The sequence below is a fragment of the Acomys minous genome (genome assembly GCF_964271855.1).
Source record: "Acomys minous genome assembly, chromosome: 10".
NCBI lineage: Eukaryota > Metazoa > Chordata > Mammalia > Rodentia > Muridae > Acomys > Acomys minous.
Genome location: NC_140491.1, coordinates 71,077,576 through 71,095,103, shown reverse-complemented (window position 1 = coordinate 71,095,103; position 17,528 = coordinate 71,077,576). Strand labels below are relative to the sequence as shown.

General features: G+C 49.7%; 1 protein-coding gene across 8 annotated transcripts in view; it reads left to right on the top strand.

Moving 5' to 3' along the window:
* The window catches only part of RALGPS1 (Ral GEF with PH domain and SH3 binding motif 1), a 293,692-nt gene that overhangs the window by 77,444 nt on the left and 198,720 nt on the right, over positions 1-17,528 (top strand). For all 8 annotated transcript variants that reach the window (XM_084799382.1, XM_084799386.1, XM_084799385.1 and 5 more), the window contains 2 exons: positions 10,685-10,805; positions 13,929-14,036. In XM_084799382.1, the coding sequence (XP_084655508.1) occupies positions 10,749-10,805; positions 13,929-14,036 (165 nt within the window). In that variant the 5' untranslated portion in view covers positions 10,685-10,748. The remainder of the gene's footprint in view (positions 1-10,684; positions 10,806-13,928; positions 14,037-17,528) is intronic.

The window sequence follows — 17,528 nt, the reverse complement described above, 5'->3', positions numbered from 1 at the left end:
GGAGGCAGAGGCAGACAGATACATCACTGAGTTTGAGGCAAACCTGGTCTACAAAGCGAGTCCAGGACAGCCAAGGCTACACAGAAACCCTGTCTTGACACCCCCTCCCCCCCAAAATGAATCATTATGCACCTATGATCTAAAATTCAAAGCAGCTAAACAAATTCCACCCTGACTCTGACATCCTAGACCCTTGCTGTCGCCACCCAGAGGGCAGACGTGGCTTTATACAGTTGTGCACCTTGGTGAATCTTATTTGGCACTGTTGGGTTACCAGTAGTCATTTAAGCAACTGGCCACCAGATGGCGGCAAATTGCCACTCAGAACTCCTGCCTTCCCACCTGGAGGCTCTCTTGAATCTGGTGAGCCACCCTTCCAGTGTACAACTATTCCCCCCCAGGTCTGGTGTTGCTTCAAGAGTTTTTCATACCTATTTAAAATTAGGCAACATTGAAGTGTACAGAAAGATAGAAAATTCAAGTGCATCTGGTGGTTTCTTTCTTTTTTCTTTTTTGAGACAGGGTTTCTCTGTGCAGCACTGGCTGTCCTGGAACTTACTCTGTAGACCAGGCTGGTCTTGAACTCAAAGAGACCCATCTGCCTCTGCCTCTGCCTTCTTCAGTGCTGGCATTAAAGGCGTGCATCACCACTGCCTGGCTTCTGTGTGTCGTCATCACATGTGTGCATGTGCCATTAGCAGCCTCAAGCATGTGTGAATAGTGCTTTCTTAGTGAGGTGTGCCTGTTGGAGCCATTCCCTCGCACCCTGCTCTTTTGCCTCCCTAGTTCTCCTCTTTATCGTGTATCAGTTGCTGACAAGAGGCATATTTACTGAATGCTTTATTGACTGTTTACTGAGGGGTTCTGTCTTCTTGTTTGCTGCAGCACCCCTGGAATCCAGGAGAGTGTCCAATACAAACAAGACTTTGGGTAAATATTTGCTGGTGGATGAGTATGTGGATGGGAGCAGGCCCTGTGCTGCGGGCATCTTTCCCTGAATGGAAGTTCTGATGCCCTGGACCATCTCAACTGCTGCTCAGAACCTGCCACAGAGATGCAGCCTAACTGGGCACAGAAGCACATCTGTAGGCGCATTTGTCCTGATGTCCTTGCCTTGCTGAGTGCAGCCGGTGCCTCATGCTGTGCTTTCAGGTGCTGTGGGTCTTCAAGTTTCCAGGCCCGAAGGTGCCATGTCCTCTAGGAGTCTAGCCAGGGCTCCCCAGAGACCTTCCACATCGGAGATGCTCATTCATCTCCTGCCATGGAGCACATAAAAGCTTTTCTTGGCTTATTGGCTGTCTTTCATCCTTTCCATGGTCCTTTCTATGCTGCAGTTAAACTCGTTAACTTACTTAAATCAGACCACAGTGGCTCAGTAACAGACCATTTGCCTAGTATGTACCAGGCCCTGCGTTCCATCCCCAGAACCACAGGAAGCTAGACAGAGCACAGGCTCATGTGCACAGACACAGACACACACACACACACACACACACACACACACACACAGAGGCACACACACACAGAGGCACACACACAGAGGCACATACACAGAGGCACACACACACAGAGGCACACACACACACACACACACACAGAGGCACACACACAGAGGCACACACACACAGAGGCACACACACACACACACACACAGAGGCACACACACAGAGGCGCACACACACAGGCATACAAACACACAGGGACACACACAGACACACACCCACACACAGAGGCACACACACACAGAGGCATACACACACACAGACACACAAACACACAGGCGCACACACATAGATATACATACATAGGCACACACACACAGACATATACACAAAGACACACACACACAGACAAATACACAGAAACACACAGAGGCACATACAGATACACACAGGCACACACACACAGACACACATGTTGGCTACTAGTTCTCTTGGCTTCCTGATGTTTGTATGGCCCACAGGGAAGACTTTTTCCTTCCAAAATTTCAAACATATGAATCTGTTTTTCTGCTAATGTTTTAATGTTTCTTTTGTCTGTTTAAATATTTCATCTACCAAACATTTATTCTTTTTTGTTGTTGTTGTTGGTTTTTGAGACAGGGCCTGACTCTGTAGCTCTGGCTGTTCTGGAACTCACTCTAGAGCAGGCTGGCTTTACACTCACAGACATTTCCCTCTGCCTCCCAAGTGCTAGAATTAAAGATGTGCATCCCTATGCTCAACGAACACTATTCTTATAAATATTAGATAAAGGTTTTAGGGAGTTCCTGCCTCCCCAAGTGAATAGTAAATTGTTTCATTGACATTTTAAAGTGATGTGTCTTCCCTTGCTACTAGAGGAACTGTCGTTGATTGCATAGTAATTCTTACCCACACCCGGCCCACTCCCCCAACTTCCTCCTTGCTGATCCACTCATCTGTTTTGGGGCCTGCTCTTGGCTGTGACTTCCTGACAGAACAGTGTCCTGCTTATTTTACTTTTTCCCCCCGTGAGACTTTTTAAGCTACTTTAAATTATTAATTCAGAAAAAAAATTGAATTAGTTTGTTGAGTTCCAAAAGGAATGCTCTTGCATTTGTTTTATTTATAGATTAATTGGGGAGAATTGATGACTTTATGGTATTGTCTCCATGGGAGTGACATGTCTTTAAATATTTTTTGTTTTGTTTTGTTTTTTTTTGTTTTTCGAGACAGGGTTTCTCCATGTAGCCTTGGCTGTCCTAGACTCGCTTTGTAGATCAGGCTGGCCTCGAACTCACAGCTATCCGCCTGCCTCTGCCTCCCGAGTGCTGGGATTAAAGGCGTGTGCCACCACGCCCGGCCCTTCTTTAAATATTTTTAAGAAGAAGATTTAATTTTTATTTTATGTATACAGGTATTTTACCTGCATGAATGTGTACTGAGTGTATATACTGCCTATGGAGGCCAGAAGATGGTGTCAGATCCTTTGGGATTGGAGTTAGATTGTATAGGCCACCATGTCGGTGCTGGGAGAGTAACCTGGGTCCTCTGCAAGGGCAGTGAGTGCTCATAACCACTGAGCCATCTCCAGCTCCTAGAACTCTTAAAAAAACTACACTTAATTTATTTTGTCTGTGTATGAGTATGTATATGTGTGGAGATCAGAGGACAGTTTACAGAGGTCTTCCACCATGTGGGGCGCAGGGACCAAACTCAGGTTGTCAGGATTGATGGCTCCTGAACCATCTTTTGCCCTTAAAAGCCTTTTAATAAGAGTTTATAGTTTTTTCAAATGACTTATGTACCTTTCTTTCTTTCTTTTTTAAGATTTATTTATTTAGTACACAGTGTTCTGCCTGCATGTAACACCTGCATGCCAGAAGAGGGCACCAGATCTCATTGTATATAGTTGTGAGGCACAATGTGGTTTCTGGGAATTGAACTCAGGACCTTTGGAAGAGTAGGCAGTGCTCTTAACCTCTGAGCCATCTCTCCAGCCCCTTCTGCACATTTCTTTAAACCTTCCCATCCAGGTCTTTTCTGGTTTGTGTTGTTGTGTTTATGTCTGTTTGTTGGTGGTGGAAGGGAAATGAATTTAGGTCTGCTTGTTTCTTTCAGCAAGGTTTAGGGAGGAGAAAGCCAATGTCGGGGTGCACTTCAGGCGTTGGAAAGCAAAACCAGTTTATGGAGTATGTTGTGAAAATGTCACCTGTCCTCACACACTTGTGTACCTTTACACATCTCTCACTCCTGCAGTGCCCTGTAGAGTGTGGAATGGGGTTGCAAGAGCCGGAGAGCCAGTTGAGTCACCTGTTCCAGCTCTATTCACAGGTGACAGACACCCTTTGGTGCCTCTGCTCAGGTAGTCTTCCCTCTGCCTGTGCCAGCTAGTCTGCTTGCCTTGTCCCCTGTGCATGGCTTCCCTCTTCCTCGGGGGGGTGGGGGGGGTGGGGGGGTGTGCCTGCTACTTGTTATGAAGGTGAGGCCCAAGGACAGTGCTCATGGTTGTTAAGGACATGGGCTTCCAGATCCACCATCCTACCCTGGCCTCGTGGTTTCTAGAGGAGGAACTTGGTCTCAGGAGGAGGAGGGGCAGGTGAGAACGAAAGCCTCCTTATGAGCTGGGCCAGTACCAGGCACCCCAGTCTAGGGCTCTCTGGTTAAAGGGGCTTTCTCCTAGGCTTTGTGTGTAGGGAAATGCACCCCTTTACTGTATGCCTTGTAGGTTCAGAATCTACATTGGCAAGGGTCACTGTTTGGAGGCAGGGACACAGTGGGGGGCTGCTCAGGGGACTTTGGGTGTTGGGAGGAAACTTGGCTACACAGATGCATAGATACAGAGATGCATAGAGGCATCTCTGCGCTTGCTGGGTGGAGACCGCGACCCCTCGCCTTTAGGTAACGTTGCTTGTTTAGTCCCGAGTCAGATGTTGTTTGAATCATTAGGATCAAGCATGTGATTGAGTGAGGGCTCTGTAGAGTTGGAGAGGGGACCACAGCATCAGATTCCTGATCTAGATCTCACATCCTTAGCAACCCAGAAGGGAACCTACTTGTCAGGCTTCTGAAGCAGATGCCCCTCATGAGGATGTCCCAGGGCTTTTGTGGGTATCTAGGTTGTCCCAGTCTGACTTCATTCGTTTTCATTCATCTCCTCACTCTCACTTCCACGCTCCAAAGCTCTCTTTAAAGCCCACGAGCATCCTGGGGCTTCCTCTGTCTGTGGCCACAGCAGGCCACAGCCCATGCTTGTGACACTTAAAATGGACAGCAGTGGTACAGGGGGTAGAAGCAGAGCAGGCTCAGCTCCTCCCCATCAGTCTTCGCACAGCTTCTGTGCATACCTCAAAGACCAGTGCTCCCAGTACTGAGACAGTACATTCCAGTTCACCCCAGATGTGGCTCTTTCCCTTATCCTGTTTGGGATCCATTTCCGTACTTGTTTGCAACATTTGGAAGAAACCACGCTCTTGTAACTGGGCATGCCTGGGCGTGTGCATTTTCTTTGAAACAGCCTCCACTGGCTTAGGAAAAAGTGATTATTCTGCCTTCTCCACAGAGTCTGCATTGGCTCGTCTGTCTCAGACCGTCCTGTGGTTTCCTGAGCTGCAGTTGTTGAGGAACACTTTGCCTGGAAGGAGCCCAGGGCTGCATCTGGGCTTCTCCTTGCTCTGGGAGCGCCCCCCCCCCCTGACCAGACTCTTGTAGTGAGCAGAGAAAGATGTGGGGTCGGTCTGCGGTTCTGATAGCAGCTGCCACGCTCTTAAGGAATTACATCATGAGAACTGCTTTTGCTCGGGCTCTGTTTGGGTTTCCAGGAGGGTTAGCAGTGAGAGCGTGTTTGGGTGTACATGCAGGAGGGAGGGGCAGAGGAGAGTTGAGAAGCAGAGGGGGTGAGGAGAAGGGGGCTTTGTGTGTGCAGGCTGATATGACCAAACCTGAAAAGCTGATGCCGTCTTCCCCATGGGACAGAGAGTGCAGACATGAAAAGATGGACCTACACATAATAGTTTAATTTATCTCCCCGAGTCACTGTTTTTATATCTGCAAAATGGTGTCTTAGGAGGATTGCTATTGCTAGGAAGAGACACCATGACCACAGCAACTCTTAGAAGGAAAACATTTAATTGGGACTGGCTTACAGTTTAGAGGTTTCGTCCTTTATCATCATGGTGGGGAGCATGGGGGCATGCCAGAAGACATGATGCTGGAGAGGGAGCTGAGATTCTACATCCAGATCAGAAGGCAGCAGGAAGAGAGGGACACTGGGCCTGGCTTGACCATCTGAAACCTCAAAGCCCACTCCCGGAGACACACTTCCTCCAACAAGGCCACACCCACTCCAACAAGGCCACACCTACTCCAACAAGGCCACACCTACTCCAACAAGGCCACACCTACTCCAACAAGGCCACACCTACTCCAACAAGGCCACACCTACTCCAACAAGGCCACACCTATTCCAACAAGGCCACACCTCCTAATAGTGCCCCTCTCTATGAGCCTGTGGGGGCCATTTTCATTCAAACCACCACAGATGGGTTTTACAGACTGCACATGAATGAGCCTTGTCTCCAGAGGCTGGGGCAAAGCCTGTGTGTAGCAGATTGTGGCAGAGGCACTGAGGGCCAGGACTGGAATCCTCTGCACAGAACTGGGGCTGGGGAACTTAACCTCTGTCCAGACAAGGGAAGAGCAGAGGCAGACAGTGCTGCTGTGGCCACACAGGTTCCTCCTCATCTTACTCCCTGTCTTCTCCACTGTCCCTGCGAGGATCAGAAGACGGAGTCGAGGAAATGAGAAGGGGCCTCTGTTGCCTGTGCTGTAGGCCCCTAGTACCCCATGTTTCCTGTATGCTCTCATGTGCTCCAGGACCCCACCTTCTGTCTCCTGACTTGGCAGACCCCTGCCCATGCCTCACACCCACACTGTGGCTCCTCTCAGTGGGCCCATAATGACCCTTTTGATGCCCTAGTTACACACTGCTTCGTGCTGCAGGAAAGCTGGACCTGTGCCACTCCTTCAGAATCTGTGTGCACTGAGCTGGGGACAAGGCTTAGGGATGAGTAGGACTCACTGCTCTTCAGGAGAACCTGAATTCAGGCCCCACCCCTAAAGTTTGTTGGCTCACAACTACCTGTAATGCTAGCTCTAGGATTCAATGCTCTCTTCTAGCCTCTGGAGGTACCCGAGTATACACAGGGCCTGCGCGCATACACACGTGAAATAAAATAGAAATGGAATATGCTATCACCTGTTTAAAATCTTTGAATTACAGATATTCCCAGTGCCTCCAGGGAAACTTGTAACCCTGCTCCCAAACACACACTGCCCCCTGCACTGCTCCCTGTAGCCTACAATGTCTTTCTGTGTGCTTAGCCTGTCTGAGCATTATTTCCTGCCAGGTCCCAGCCCATGGCCTTTTGACACAGGAGCTAGACTCAACAGCCTCAGCACCCAGCCTGGACGAGTATTCTGTTACTCTGTCCCGCTTGGTCCTGCCACTCTCTATACATAGACTCATGTGTTGTTTGAGGCTGTCCCTAAGCTGTCCCTAAGCAAGACTGCTTCTGTCATGGCGAGCCATGCAGGAGTCAGAGCAGAAACAAGTGTTAGGCTGTTTTTCTAGCTTCTGCCTTCCATGGAAAACATGGTGCCTACAGGACAAGTGGCAGGGTGTCCTCTCCAGGTAGACTGGGGCCAGGGCAAGGGGAAGGACAGGTCCAGCCTCCTAGATGGGATGGCCCTGCGCTTTGACCACTTTGCTTAGCTCCCTGGAGTCCATTGCTGGCAACCTCCTTCCCAGCAATGGAAGCCCATGATCTCATAGAGCACAGTGACACACCCCCCTTTAAAAAAATAATGTACTTACTTTCATTTTATGTGTATTATTGTGAAGGTGTCAGATCCCTTGGGACTGGAGTCACAGATAGGTGTGAGCTACTATGTCGTTGCTGGGAGCTGAACTCCGGTCCTTTGGAAGAGCAGAGAGTGCTCTTAACCCCTGACCCATCTTTCCAGTCCCACAGAGCCCCTTTTTATAAATGTTTAAAACTAATTGTTTGCCGAGGTGGTGGTGGTTGCTGAGGTGGTGAAGTGGGCCTTTAATCCCAGCACTCAGGAGGCAGAGACAGGTGGATCTCTTGAGTTCTAGGCCAGCCTGGTCTACAGAGGGAGTTTCAGGCCAGCCAGGGATACAAAGAGAAACCTTCTCTTAACAAACAAACAAACAAACAAACAAACCTAATTGATTGCTTAGGAAAAGAGAATAGGAGCATGTAAATAGAAGCTTGTAAGAGAAGGATAAAGTTAATGCTACAGTAGCAACATTGAGCTGCCCTGGCCTGGGCAAGTGTTTCACATGCCCTTCCTGTGCTCTGCTGGGAGGCAATCTCAGGGATGTGTATAAGCCCAGGCCCTGGCAGATTGTCCAGGATTTGAGTGCATGGGGTCTCAGTTTCACAGGAACCCAAGTAGTTCCTACTGTGTGGCCTGGACCTCCTGGGCTCTTGTGGCAAGGACATGGGTGAAATATGTGATGCTTAGTCAGTACCTCCCTCAGGATAGATGTAGCCATTGGTGAGAGAGTCCCATCTTCTCCACATGGGGTTGCCAGCATATCCCTCCCTTTATCGTGCGTGCTTGTGTATGCATGTGTGTGTGTGTGTGTTTGTACACAAGTATGTGCATGCATGTGCCATGGCATGCATGTGGAGGGCAGATGATAACTTGAAGGGAATCACTCTTCTCTCTCCCTCTCTCTCTCCCTCTCTCTCCCTCTCTCTCTCTCTGTCTCTCTCTCTCTCTCTCTCTGTCTCTCTCTCTCTCTCTCTCTCTCTTCTCTCTCTCTCTCTCTCTCTCTCTCTCTCTCTCTCTCTCTCTCTCTCTCTGTCTCTCTCTGTCTCTCCAGTGTGGGTCCCAGGGATTGAACTCAGGTCCTCAGACTTGTTAGCAAATGCCTTTGCCCATTGAACCATATCCCTGGCCATGGCAGCATCCTTTGGAAGAAACATGGAGCTACCAGGACAATTTCAGAGAGTGCCTCTGGTTTGGGCTGTACTCAGAAGGTTGAGGTCCAGGTGTGGTCTCCCTGAGGAGACCCACAGAGCACCAGGCTCATGCAGATAGAGTCAAAGTTCACACTTGGAACAGACTGGCTGGGCTGGTGGGAGGCTACCTAAGGAGTCCTGGGTCCAAACTGCTGTGGCTGAGCTTTTGAACTAGGTCTCATTTACATCTATTTTTGGGTCCCCTAATCTGGAGCTCCTGTGCTCATCTTGCGGTTCTATTGAAAGGCCCTGCCTAACCCTTGCCTGGGAGGGCCTTTCCTTGGTTCTGGTCCCAACATTTCCCTTCTCAGCTTGTCACTTGCATGGCAGGCCAGCCAGGTGAGGTTCTCTGTGCTGTTCCGCGTGCTTCACGTATTGTCTTGCAGCTTAACAGTCCCAGGTCCCACATTCCTGGGGTATCCGTGTCACCATCCAGATTTAGAACACTCTCTTCACCTCAGTAGCACTCTGTGTCTGTGTGCAGTGTCTTGCCATGGGCACTTTTTTCCCTATAAATTTGCCATTTCTGGGAATTTCCTAAAATGGAATCACACTGTACATTCTTTTGCATGTGACTTCTTCCACTAGCATGATGTTTTTGAGGTTTGATCATGCTGCGGTTTGTGCTAGCATCTCATTTCTTCTCATAGCTGAGGAGCAGCACACTGTGTGGCTGGTCACACTGTGTTCACTGGATGATAGACATGTGACTTGGTTCCAGCTCTTGCTGTCAGGAGTGATGCTGTGATAGATAAGCTTCCTCTGCGTGTCTGTGCGAATGTTTTCATCCTTTGTAGCAGATGCCTGGGAATCAGATCAGTGGGTTGCTTTAGCCAATCAAGAAGCTGCCAAATTGTGTTCTGAAGAAGCTGTACCATTTGCCTTCTCACCAGCAATGTGTGAAGGTTTCCGCAACGTGTCCCCGCTTCCCCTGCCCCAGACACACTTGGTAACATCTGATTTGGTTGTTGTTCTAATTCTGGCCATCCTATTGCGTATGAAGTGGTGTCTTTGTGGTTTTGGTTTGTGTTCCTCTGGGGCTTTTCCCTAGTTAGAGAATGTGTGCGCGCGCACACACACACACATGCACATGGACACACTTGCACATGTATGTGGAAGACCGTGGAGGCTCGAGGGATTGGATCCCTGAAGCTAGAATTACAGGCAGGTGTGAGCGTCAGAGTGGGCGCTGGTTCATAGACTCAGCTTCTCTGGAAGAGCAGTGCATGCTCCTCCCCTGAGCATCTTTCCAGCCCTTCCAGAGCAGACTTCCCTCTTCTGCTGCAGGCTTACCGAGTCCCAGTCAAGTTTGTCACTTTACCCCCAGACCTTCTGCATCTCTCTGTCTAGTGCCTGATGCTGGTTGTACCATCCTTCGGTACCTTGCTGTAATCAGCTGGGTCTAGTCTGGCTGCTCTCACTTGCCCTGCAGGAGTTCTGTGGGCTGTTCTTGCTGTCTCCCAGCCCGTCCCTCTTTACCACCTCAGCTGGCGGCAGTCATCCTGTGGTAAGCGTAGTCAGCTTCCATCTTGTGCCTAGATCTCGCTGTCCTGCCGAGAAGCTGGTGCCTTTCAACGATCTGGGAGGTGACAGATGCTCTCTGGAGCATGTGCACGTGAGCAGCGTGAGCAGTCCAGGCAGAATAACCAGACCTGACCTTCCAGGGGGTATTGGGTCATGCTGCTGCTGTGGTAGAGTAAGCAAAGGCACTGAGTGTGACCTCTATGGGCTTCAGTTTCCCTCCATAGAAAATGGGCATGATTAGAAGGCCTCCCTCGGGATCATGTCTGCTTTCTTTACCAGCCTTTGTCTTTATTTAGAACACAAAATTTGGGGCCTGTGAGCATAAATGCACATGTCCGATCTAGCAGTCTGTAAAGGGCAGGACAGCCAGGCAGGGGTGTGGGTCCAGTGCTGTCAGAGGGCCAAGGAGACAGAGTTCATACAGATGCTGGACACTGGTATTTAATCTAGAAAATGCTGCCCTCTTTATGAGCTCAGTCATGGCACAGACATGGCATCTTCCATGGAGGGAAACAAGCATGCTGGCTCTGTGGGCCAGCCTGAGCTTGAAGGCTGCCAGGTCACACTTTTCTTTTCAGGTCTCCTGGGTGATCTGTTGGAGGCTGGCATGGTTCAGAGCAGGTTTTTATGGGTACCTTTGCCTTGCAGGACCTCTCAGGCAGGTTATGTCACCAGCAGAGGTGGCTCCGAAGCTCCCTGAGGCCTGGAGACTATGTACAAGAGGAATGGTCTGATGGCTAGCGTGTTGGTCACCTCCGCCACTCCACAGGTATGAAAGCTGTGGGAGGGAGGGGCCATAGCATGGGACCCGGGCCATGAATACAGGCCTTCTTAGGGCCTGCGCTCTAGGTGAGAGGTCTAGGAGCCAGTCAGCTCTGTGGATTTTGGTGTCTTCTGAAGTTGTTCTTTTCAAAGAAAAACAAATACCTGCCCAGTCCAGCCATGGCAAGTGCTACATTCCATTTTGGTGGCAAGAAGAGATCAGACCTTTCCCAGGAAAAACCGCTGTTGATTATACATAAGCCATGCATTCCAAAATGAGGTCAGACAGAAGCCAGTCCAACTGGCCCCTGAGCTTATTTACCTTACTTCTTAGGAAATGGCTGTAAGGACTGGTGGTCTGAATGGCCTGGGCAGGGACTCTGCGTGGGGTCTGGGATTCGTTTTCCAAGCTCAATAATGACATAGACACACAGAAGGAGGGGTGTCATCTGAGGCCGGTGCCACTGTGTCTGGGGTGTAGTGCAGGCTCCTCAGACGTGTGGTAAGGCAGGGTTGGGTCTGAGCTTCCCACAGGGGTTTTTAAATGACCTTAGGTTAACTAATCAGAGAGTCCTAGGAAGCAGTTTCTTATCAGTTTTTTTTAATTCTTTGGTTTGCTCTCTAGTCTTGAAATCAAACATACGGATGCCTTTCAAGAGTTTTTAAAACTTTACTTTAAACTTATATGTATGTTCATGTGCCTGCAGTGCACCTAGAGGCCAGAAGAGGGCATCAGATCTCCAAGGTGATGTAATGAACAGGTGATTGTGAGTCTCTGGGTGTGGGTGCTGGGAACTGAACTCCAGTCTCCTGGAAGAGCAGTCTGCACTCTTAACCAGTCTACCATCTTTGTAGTCTGGTGGATAACTTTTAAAATTCCCTAGGAGGCCAGCATAGTTTCATTGAGTATTGAGTTATCCTCATCACCGCTGTTACTGCAGATATGTTTGGGGCAACCTTTTATTTGACAAGTACCCTTCCCTGGGATGTATCTTGAAGTGGGTCAACAGTGTGGGTTATTTCCAGGTGCACCAGGGCCAGCCCTATTTCTTTTAAGCTTTATTTAGATTAGATTATCCCCAGGGAACAATGCCTTCTACTTTGAGAATTTTTAAAAAAGATTTATTTATTATTTATTATGTATATAGTGCTCTGGCCACATGTACACCTGCCCTCCAGAAGAGGACACCAGATCACATCATAGATGGTTGTGAGTCACCATGTGGTTGCTGGGAATTGAACTCAGGACCTCTGGAAGAGTAGTCGGTGCTCTTAACCTCTAAGCCATCTCTCCAGCCCCTCACTTAGAGAATTTAAAAAGTGGCACCTGTTACATGCCCTAGGCCCCCAAGCCAGCATGTCTCAGGGAAGGACGTGGTGGCAGTGGTGGTTTCGATTTGTCTGGTAACCTGTGCTGCTACTCTGGGATGTGGCATTTAATAATACGATTTTGTACTTGGTGAGATACAGCAGAGTGAATTCAGGGCCTGAGGCCAGGTGGCATCAGCTAATGTGAGGCCAGCATTCGACCTGGGCCTGTGGGCCTGCAGAGCCAGCACAGTCTCTTGCCTCCTGAGACCACATTAAGGTCTCACGCAATGTGGGAGACTCACCTACAGATAGCTCAGGCCCAGGCATTGGGGTGGGCTGCTTGTATTTCTGATCCACTCTCTGACCTCATACTGTTGTAACTATTAGCGTTCTTCGGTGACCCCCAAACACCCTAGTTTCCAGTAAGATTGCAACATTTTCCCCGGTATAACCATTTTAAAAAGCAAAGTAAAGAAAAATGAACAGGAGCAGATTCCCTCACCCCTGCTGTAAGATGGCAGAATGAGAAGAAGCCACAAGCTCCTCTCCCATAAGGTGAGGTAAAGGCATCCGTGGACAGGCACACGTTTGGGTGGTCAGCCTGACGGGGTGCCAAGGTGGAACTTGATGATACAGTCTCTTGAGAGAGAAGATGTGCCCAGCATTTTGCTACCATCCCAGGGGTAGGCTTCTTGAACTCCATCCAATTTGGGGGCTTTCCCCTTGCTTCCCTGTGGGAGGGCCCTGTCCTCACCTTCAGGACTCAGGGACCCTTACAAGAGGGAGTCTGCTCCCTAACAGTCATCTCTCAGCTCACAAGCCAGCCCTATGTGTGCGTTAACCCTCCGACTCAGCTTTCCCGTCTGTGTTGCGATGTCCTGCACTGACTTCAGCTAGGAAGAAGGAAAGGAGAACCGAGAGATGGCTCCACAGTGAGAAGGAGTGCTGGCTGTCCCTGCAGAGGACCTGAGTGTGGTTCCTAGTACTCTTGTCAGATAACCCACAATTGCCTGTAACTCCAGCTCCAGGGCATCTGATGCCTTCTTCTGGACTCTTTGGGCACCTGTGCACACATAGCACATGGCACATATACATATACATATACATAAATGAAGTAAATCTTTAAAGATAAAAATGAAAGAAGGTCAACAAAATGGATGCTCTCCTTGGGTCCCTGAGTCTGGAGGCCCGTTCTGAGGGAGAATTAGGTTAAGGCACCTTTCTCCCTCATTGGTGCTAGGGACAGAACTGGATGTTGAGCATGCTAGGTGAGTGTTCTGCCCTGAGCTACACCCCAGCCCTGGGCTCTGACTCTCTCCTGTCATTACACTGCTGGCCAGAGCAGTAAGGGGTAGTGGTCCAGCCCATTTTTTGAGGTTCAGATAGAAAGCTGGGCTCACATTCTGGCTTTTGGCTTCATGGGTAAGAAGCTCTGGAGAAGCCAGGCATGCTGACACACACCTGTAATCCCAGCACTTGGGAAACAGAGGCAAGTAGATCAATGTGAGTTCTAGGCCACCTGGTCTACAAAGCGAGTCCAGGACAGCAAAGGATACACAGAGAAACCGTGTTTTGAAAAACCAAACCAAAAAAAAAAAAAAAGAAGAAGAAGAAGAAGAGACACTGACTCAGCTTGCTTACCTGTGCAATGGGAATAATAGCATGTGCAGGCAGAGAATCCCCAAGAACTAAGTGTTCCGGAGCCTCGCATGGAGCCGAAATACAAGCAGCAGATACTTTCCATTGTGTGAGCCTGACACTCACAGTCTCCAGTCTGGCGTGGTTTGGGGTGGCAGTGACCTCTTTGTCTTCTCCACAGGGCAGCAGCAGCTCAGACTCGCTGGAGGGCCAGAGCTGCGACTATGCCAGCAAGAGCTATGATGCGGTTGTCTTTGATGTTCTGAAAGTGACTCCTGAGGAGTTCGCTGTAAGTGACATGGTACTGGTGGGGACAGTGGCACTGTCATAGGATGTTGAAGACAGTTGCTACTCTGGGTTTCTGTCCAGATTGGGAACATCACTTATGTCTGCAGTAGGAGAGTGAGTGATGAATAAAGGATGTTTTTGGTTTACAATTGGCCACCTTGGGAGGCACACACAGTAAGAGAAGGAGCAGGGCGCAGCACAGCTTACAAAGTGCACACAGCCCACAGCACACAGGCACACAGCACATAGCACACAGCATACAGCACACAGGCACATAGCCCACTGGCACACAGCATTCAACCCACAACACACAGCACACAGCCCACAGCATACAGCCCACAGGCACACAGCACACAGGCACATAGCACATAGCACACAGCACGTAGCACACAGGCATACAGCCCACAGGCACATAGACACACAGGCACACAGCCCACAGACACACAGCCCACAGGCACACAGCACACAGGCACATAGGCACACAGGCACACAGCCCACAGGCACATAGCACACAGGCACACAGCCCACAGGCACATAGGCACACAGGCACGCAGCACACAGGCACACAGCACACAGACACATAGCACACAGCACATAGCACACAGGCACACAGCCCACAGGCACACAGCCCACAGGCACACAGCACACAGCACACAGCCCATAGCACACAGCCCACAGCACACAGCCCACAGGCACATGGCACACAGCACACAGCACACAGCACACAGGTACACAGCCCACAGGTACACAGCACACAGCACACAGCACACAGCCCACAGCCCACAGGCACACAGCACACAGCACACAGCCCACAGCCCACAGGCACACAGCACACAGCACACAGCACACAGGCACACAGCACACAGCCCACAGGCACACAGCACACAGCACACAGCCCACAGGCACACAGCACACAGGCACATTTGGCAAAGATTTGGACCTGCTGCTGACACATTCCTAAAGCCATCCTATTGCTCACTACACTTTGAGCTGTGGACCCCATGTATGTGTGATTCAGCTCATCTTTTTGTTTACTTCCACCTTCTCTGTGTTTATGTACCATCTCCTGCAGCACTAGCAGCACTGTTTCTCTCTAGCCTGTGTTTGATTTCTGGTCTGACAAGGCACAGTCCCTGAGTGGAGCAGAGCTGGCCTCTCCTTTGCCGTGATGCTTCCCTCCCTTGGGGAATGTTGGCTCTGGGTGACGTCAGGCCTGATTCTGAGCATGGGGCCATGTTTCTCTGCAGAGCCATGGCTGTTCCCTGCCCTGCCCACTTCTTCCTCGTCCCCCATGGTGTGGAGGCTCCATGCCAAGTGGAGGGCCATGCCAATAACCAATTCTTCTTTGCAGCTGTGGCATCCTGGGCTTCCATATTCATTTTGTGTCAGGCCCTCAGTGTGTGTCAGAGTTTTGTTTTGAAAACCTAGTTCCAGGCCTAGAGGGATGGCTCAGTGGTTAAGAGGGCGAGAGTGTGTATTGTTCTTGCAGAGGGTCCAAGTTCTGTTCCCACCACATCAGGCGGCTAGGTCACAACTCTGTAACTCCAGTACCAGGGAAGCTAACTCTCTGGCTCTGGTAGGTACACCCCGCTAGCCTGCCTCCCTCCCATAATTTAAAATAAAATTTAAAACAAACGATAAACAGCCCTCCTTCCACTGGCTCCATACTTCAGCATTACTTCTGAGGCCTGCAGTGCCCCGCCTCAGAGTGGGCCATGCCTTCTCCTGCCCCCTCCCCTGCCTCTGCAGCTATGCTCTGGCCATCTTTCCAACCCACACTCTCTGCAGCCTCCTGCCTCAGCCCAGCTCTGCCCTGAGCCTGCATTCACATCTGTCCTCAGCGAGGGCTTTCCTGGGCTAATGGGACCTTCATCCCTCCCTCTTTCCCACTATGCTTTTCAGAACAGTTGTTGCGGCCTCAGGCAGTGTCGTGTCAGCTGATTTATCACTCTATGTCTTCTGCACTGAGGACTGACTTGTCTGTTGCTTTTTGTGTCCAAATGTCCTGACTGATAACAGGTGCTTATTAAATGTGTGGGCTGAAAGGATTTAGTCCCCAGGCAGTGAGATGAGGCATTTTATCTGGCCTGCTGTGCTGGTGTGAATGGAGCCCTATAGGCTCATAGATTTGAGGGTTTGGTTCCGAGTTGGTGAACAGCTTAGGAAGGATTAGGAGGTGTGGCCTCGGTGGAGGAGAGTGCCACTGGCGCTGGCCTTTCAAAAGCCAGGCCTAGTCTCTGCCTGCTGCCTGAGGATCAGGATGTGAGCTCTCAGCTCCTGCTCCAGCACCATGTTCGCCATATCTGCCGCCACACTCCCCACCGTGATGATCATGGACTCACCCTCTGAGGCTTTAAGCACGCCCCTAATTAAATGCTTCTTTTTTATAATTTGCCTTGATCATGGTGTCTCTTCACAGCAGCAGAACAATAACTAAGAAAGAAGTTGACACCAGGGACTGGGATTTTACTATGATGTTGTGACATATCCACCAGAGAAGACCACTTAGACACAGGTTCAAACCAATACAAAGCCTTCCCTAGCCAGCAGACCTGAGTCAGCCTGAGCCTTTCTCAGGGTGAGCTTTTAAGCACAAAACCCACATCCTGGGTTGACACACTTCAGTTAGCAAGCATAGTTAGCCAGAAGCAGAACTACAGAAGCCAAAAAGCAGTGCATGTAGGGACGTTCCTAGAACATGGACTTTGATGGCTTAGGTCTGTGTTCTTGTTGTGGACGGTGCTGTTGCCTCTGTGCCGGGTGCCAAGGCCTGAGTGCTACTTCCATCATAGTGTCCGTGTGCTAAGGTCTGGGAGGGAGCCTGTTACAATGGCAGGCGTGACATGCTGTTTTTGGAGGAATATGGAAGACTTTGGCACTTCGGACTAGAAAAGTGGTCGAAGATTATAAACAAGGCTTACTGGGCCATCCTGGTAGGAGCATGGAAGACAGTGCTGAGGTCAGTGTGTGCTGTGCAGGCCTGGATTTAGAGGTTTCAGAGGGGAATAATAGTGCCTAGAGTAGAGACCTTTCTTGTGATATTTTGGCAAAGAATGTGACCACTTTTTGCCCTTGTCCAAACTTGAAGAGTTTTGGACTAATGTTGGCAGAGGAGATTTTAAGACAGCTTAGTATATTGACTGTGTCACATGGTTGCTAGTGGTCACTCTTATCCACATCCATGGTGAAAAGGAACAAGTGAGGCAAACAGAGATACAGGATGTACAATTGAGGAGAAAAAGAGCAACGGAGAATGTAATGTTGGAGCTAAGTCCTGTGCTCAGGGAGGTGAGGAGTTTAAAGAAAGGCCTGAAGCTAATTATAATAAAGGGATAATACCCCACTTTAAGACCCCAACCAGCTGATCCTGCAGCTTGTAAAAAGGAAAGTTTATGCTGCAAAGGGATCCATCAACAAGTAAAAGTTTATGTTAATGTAATTCAAGGAGGGGACCAGATCCCATCCCAGGCAAGCAAAAGAATTTGGCAGCTTT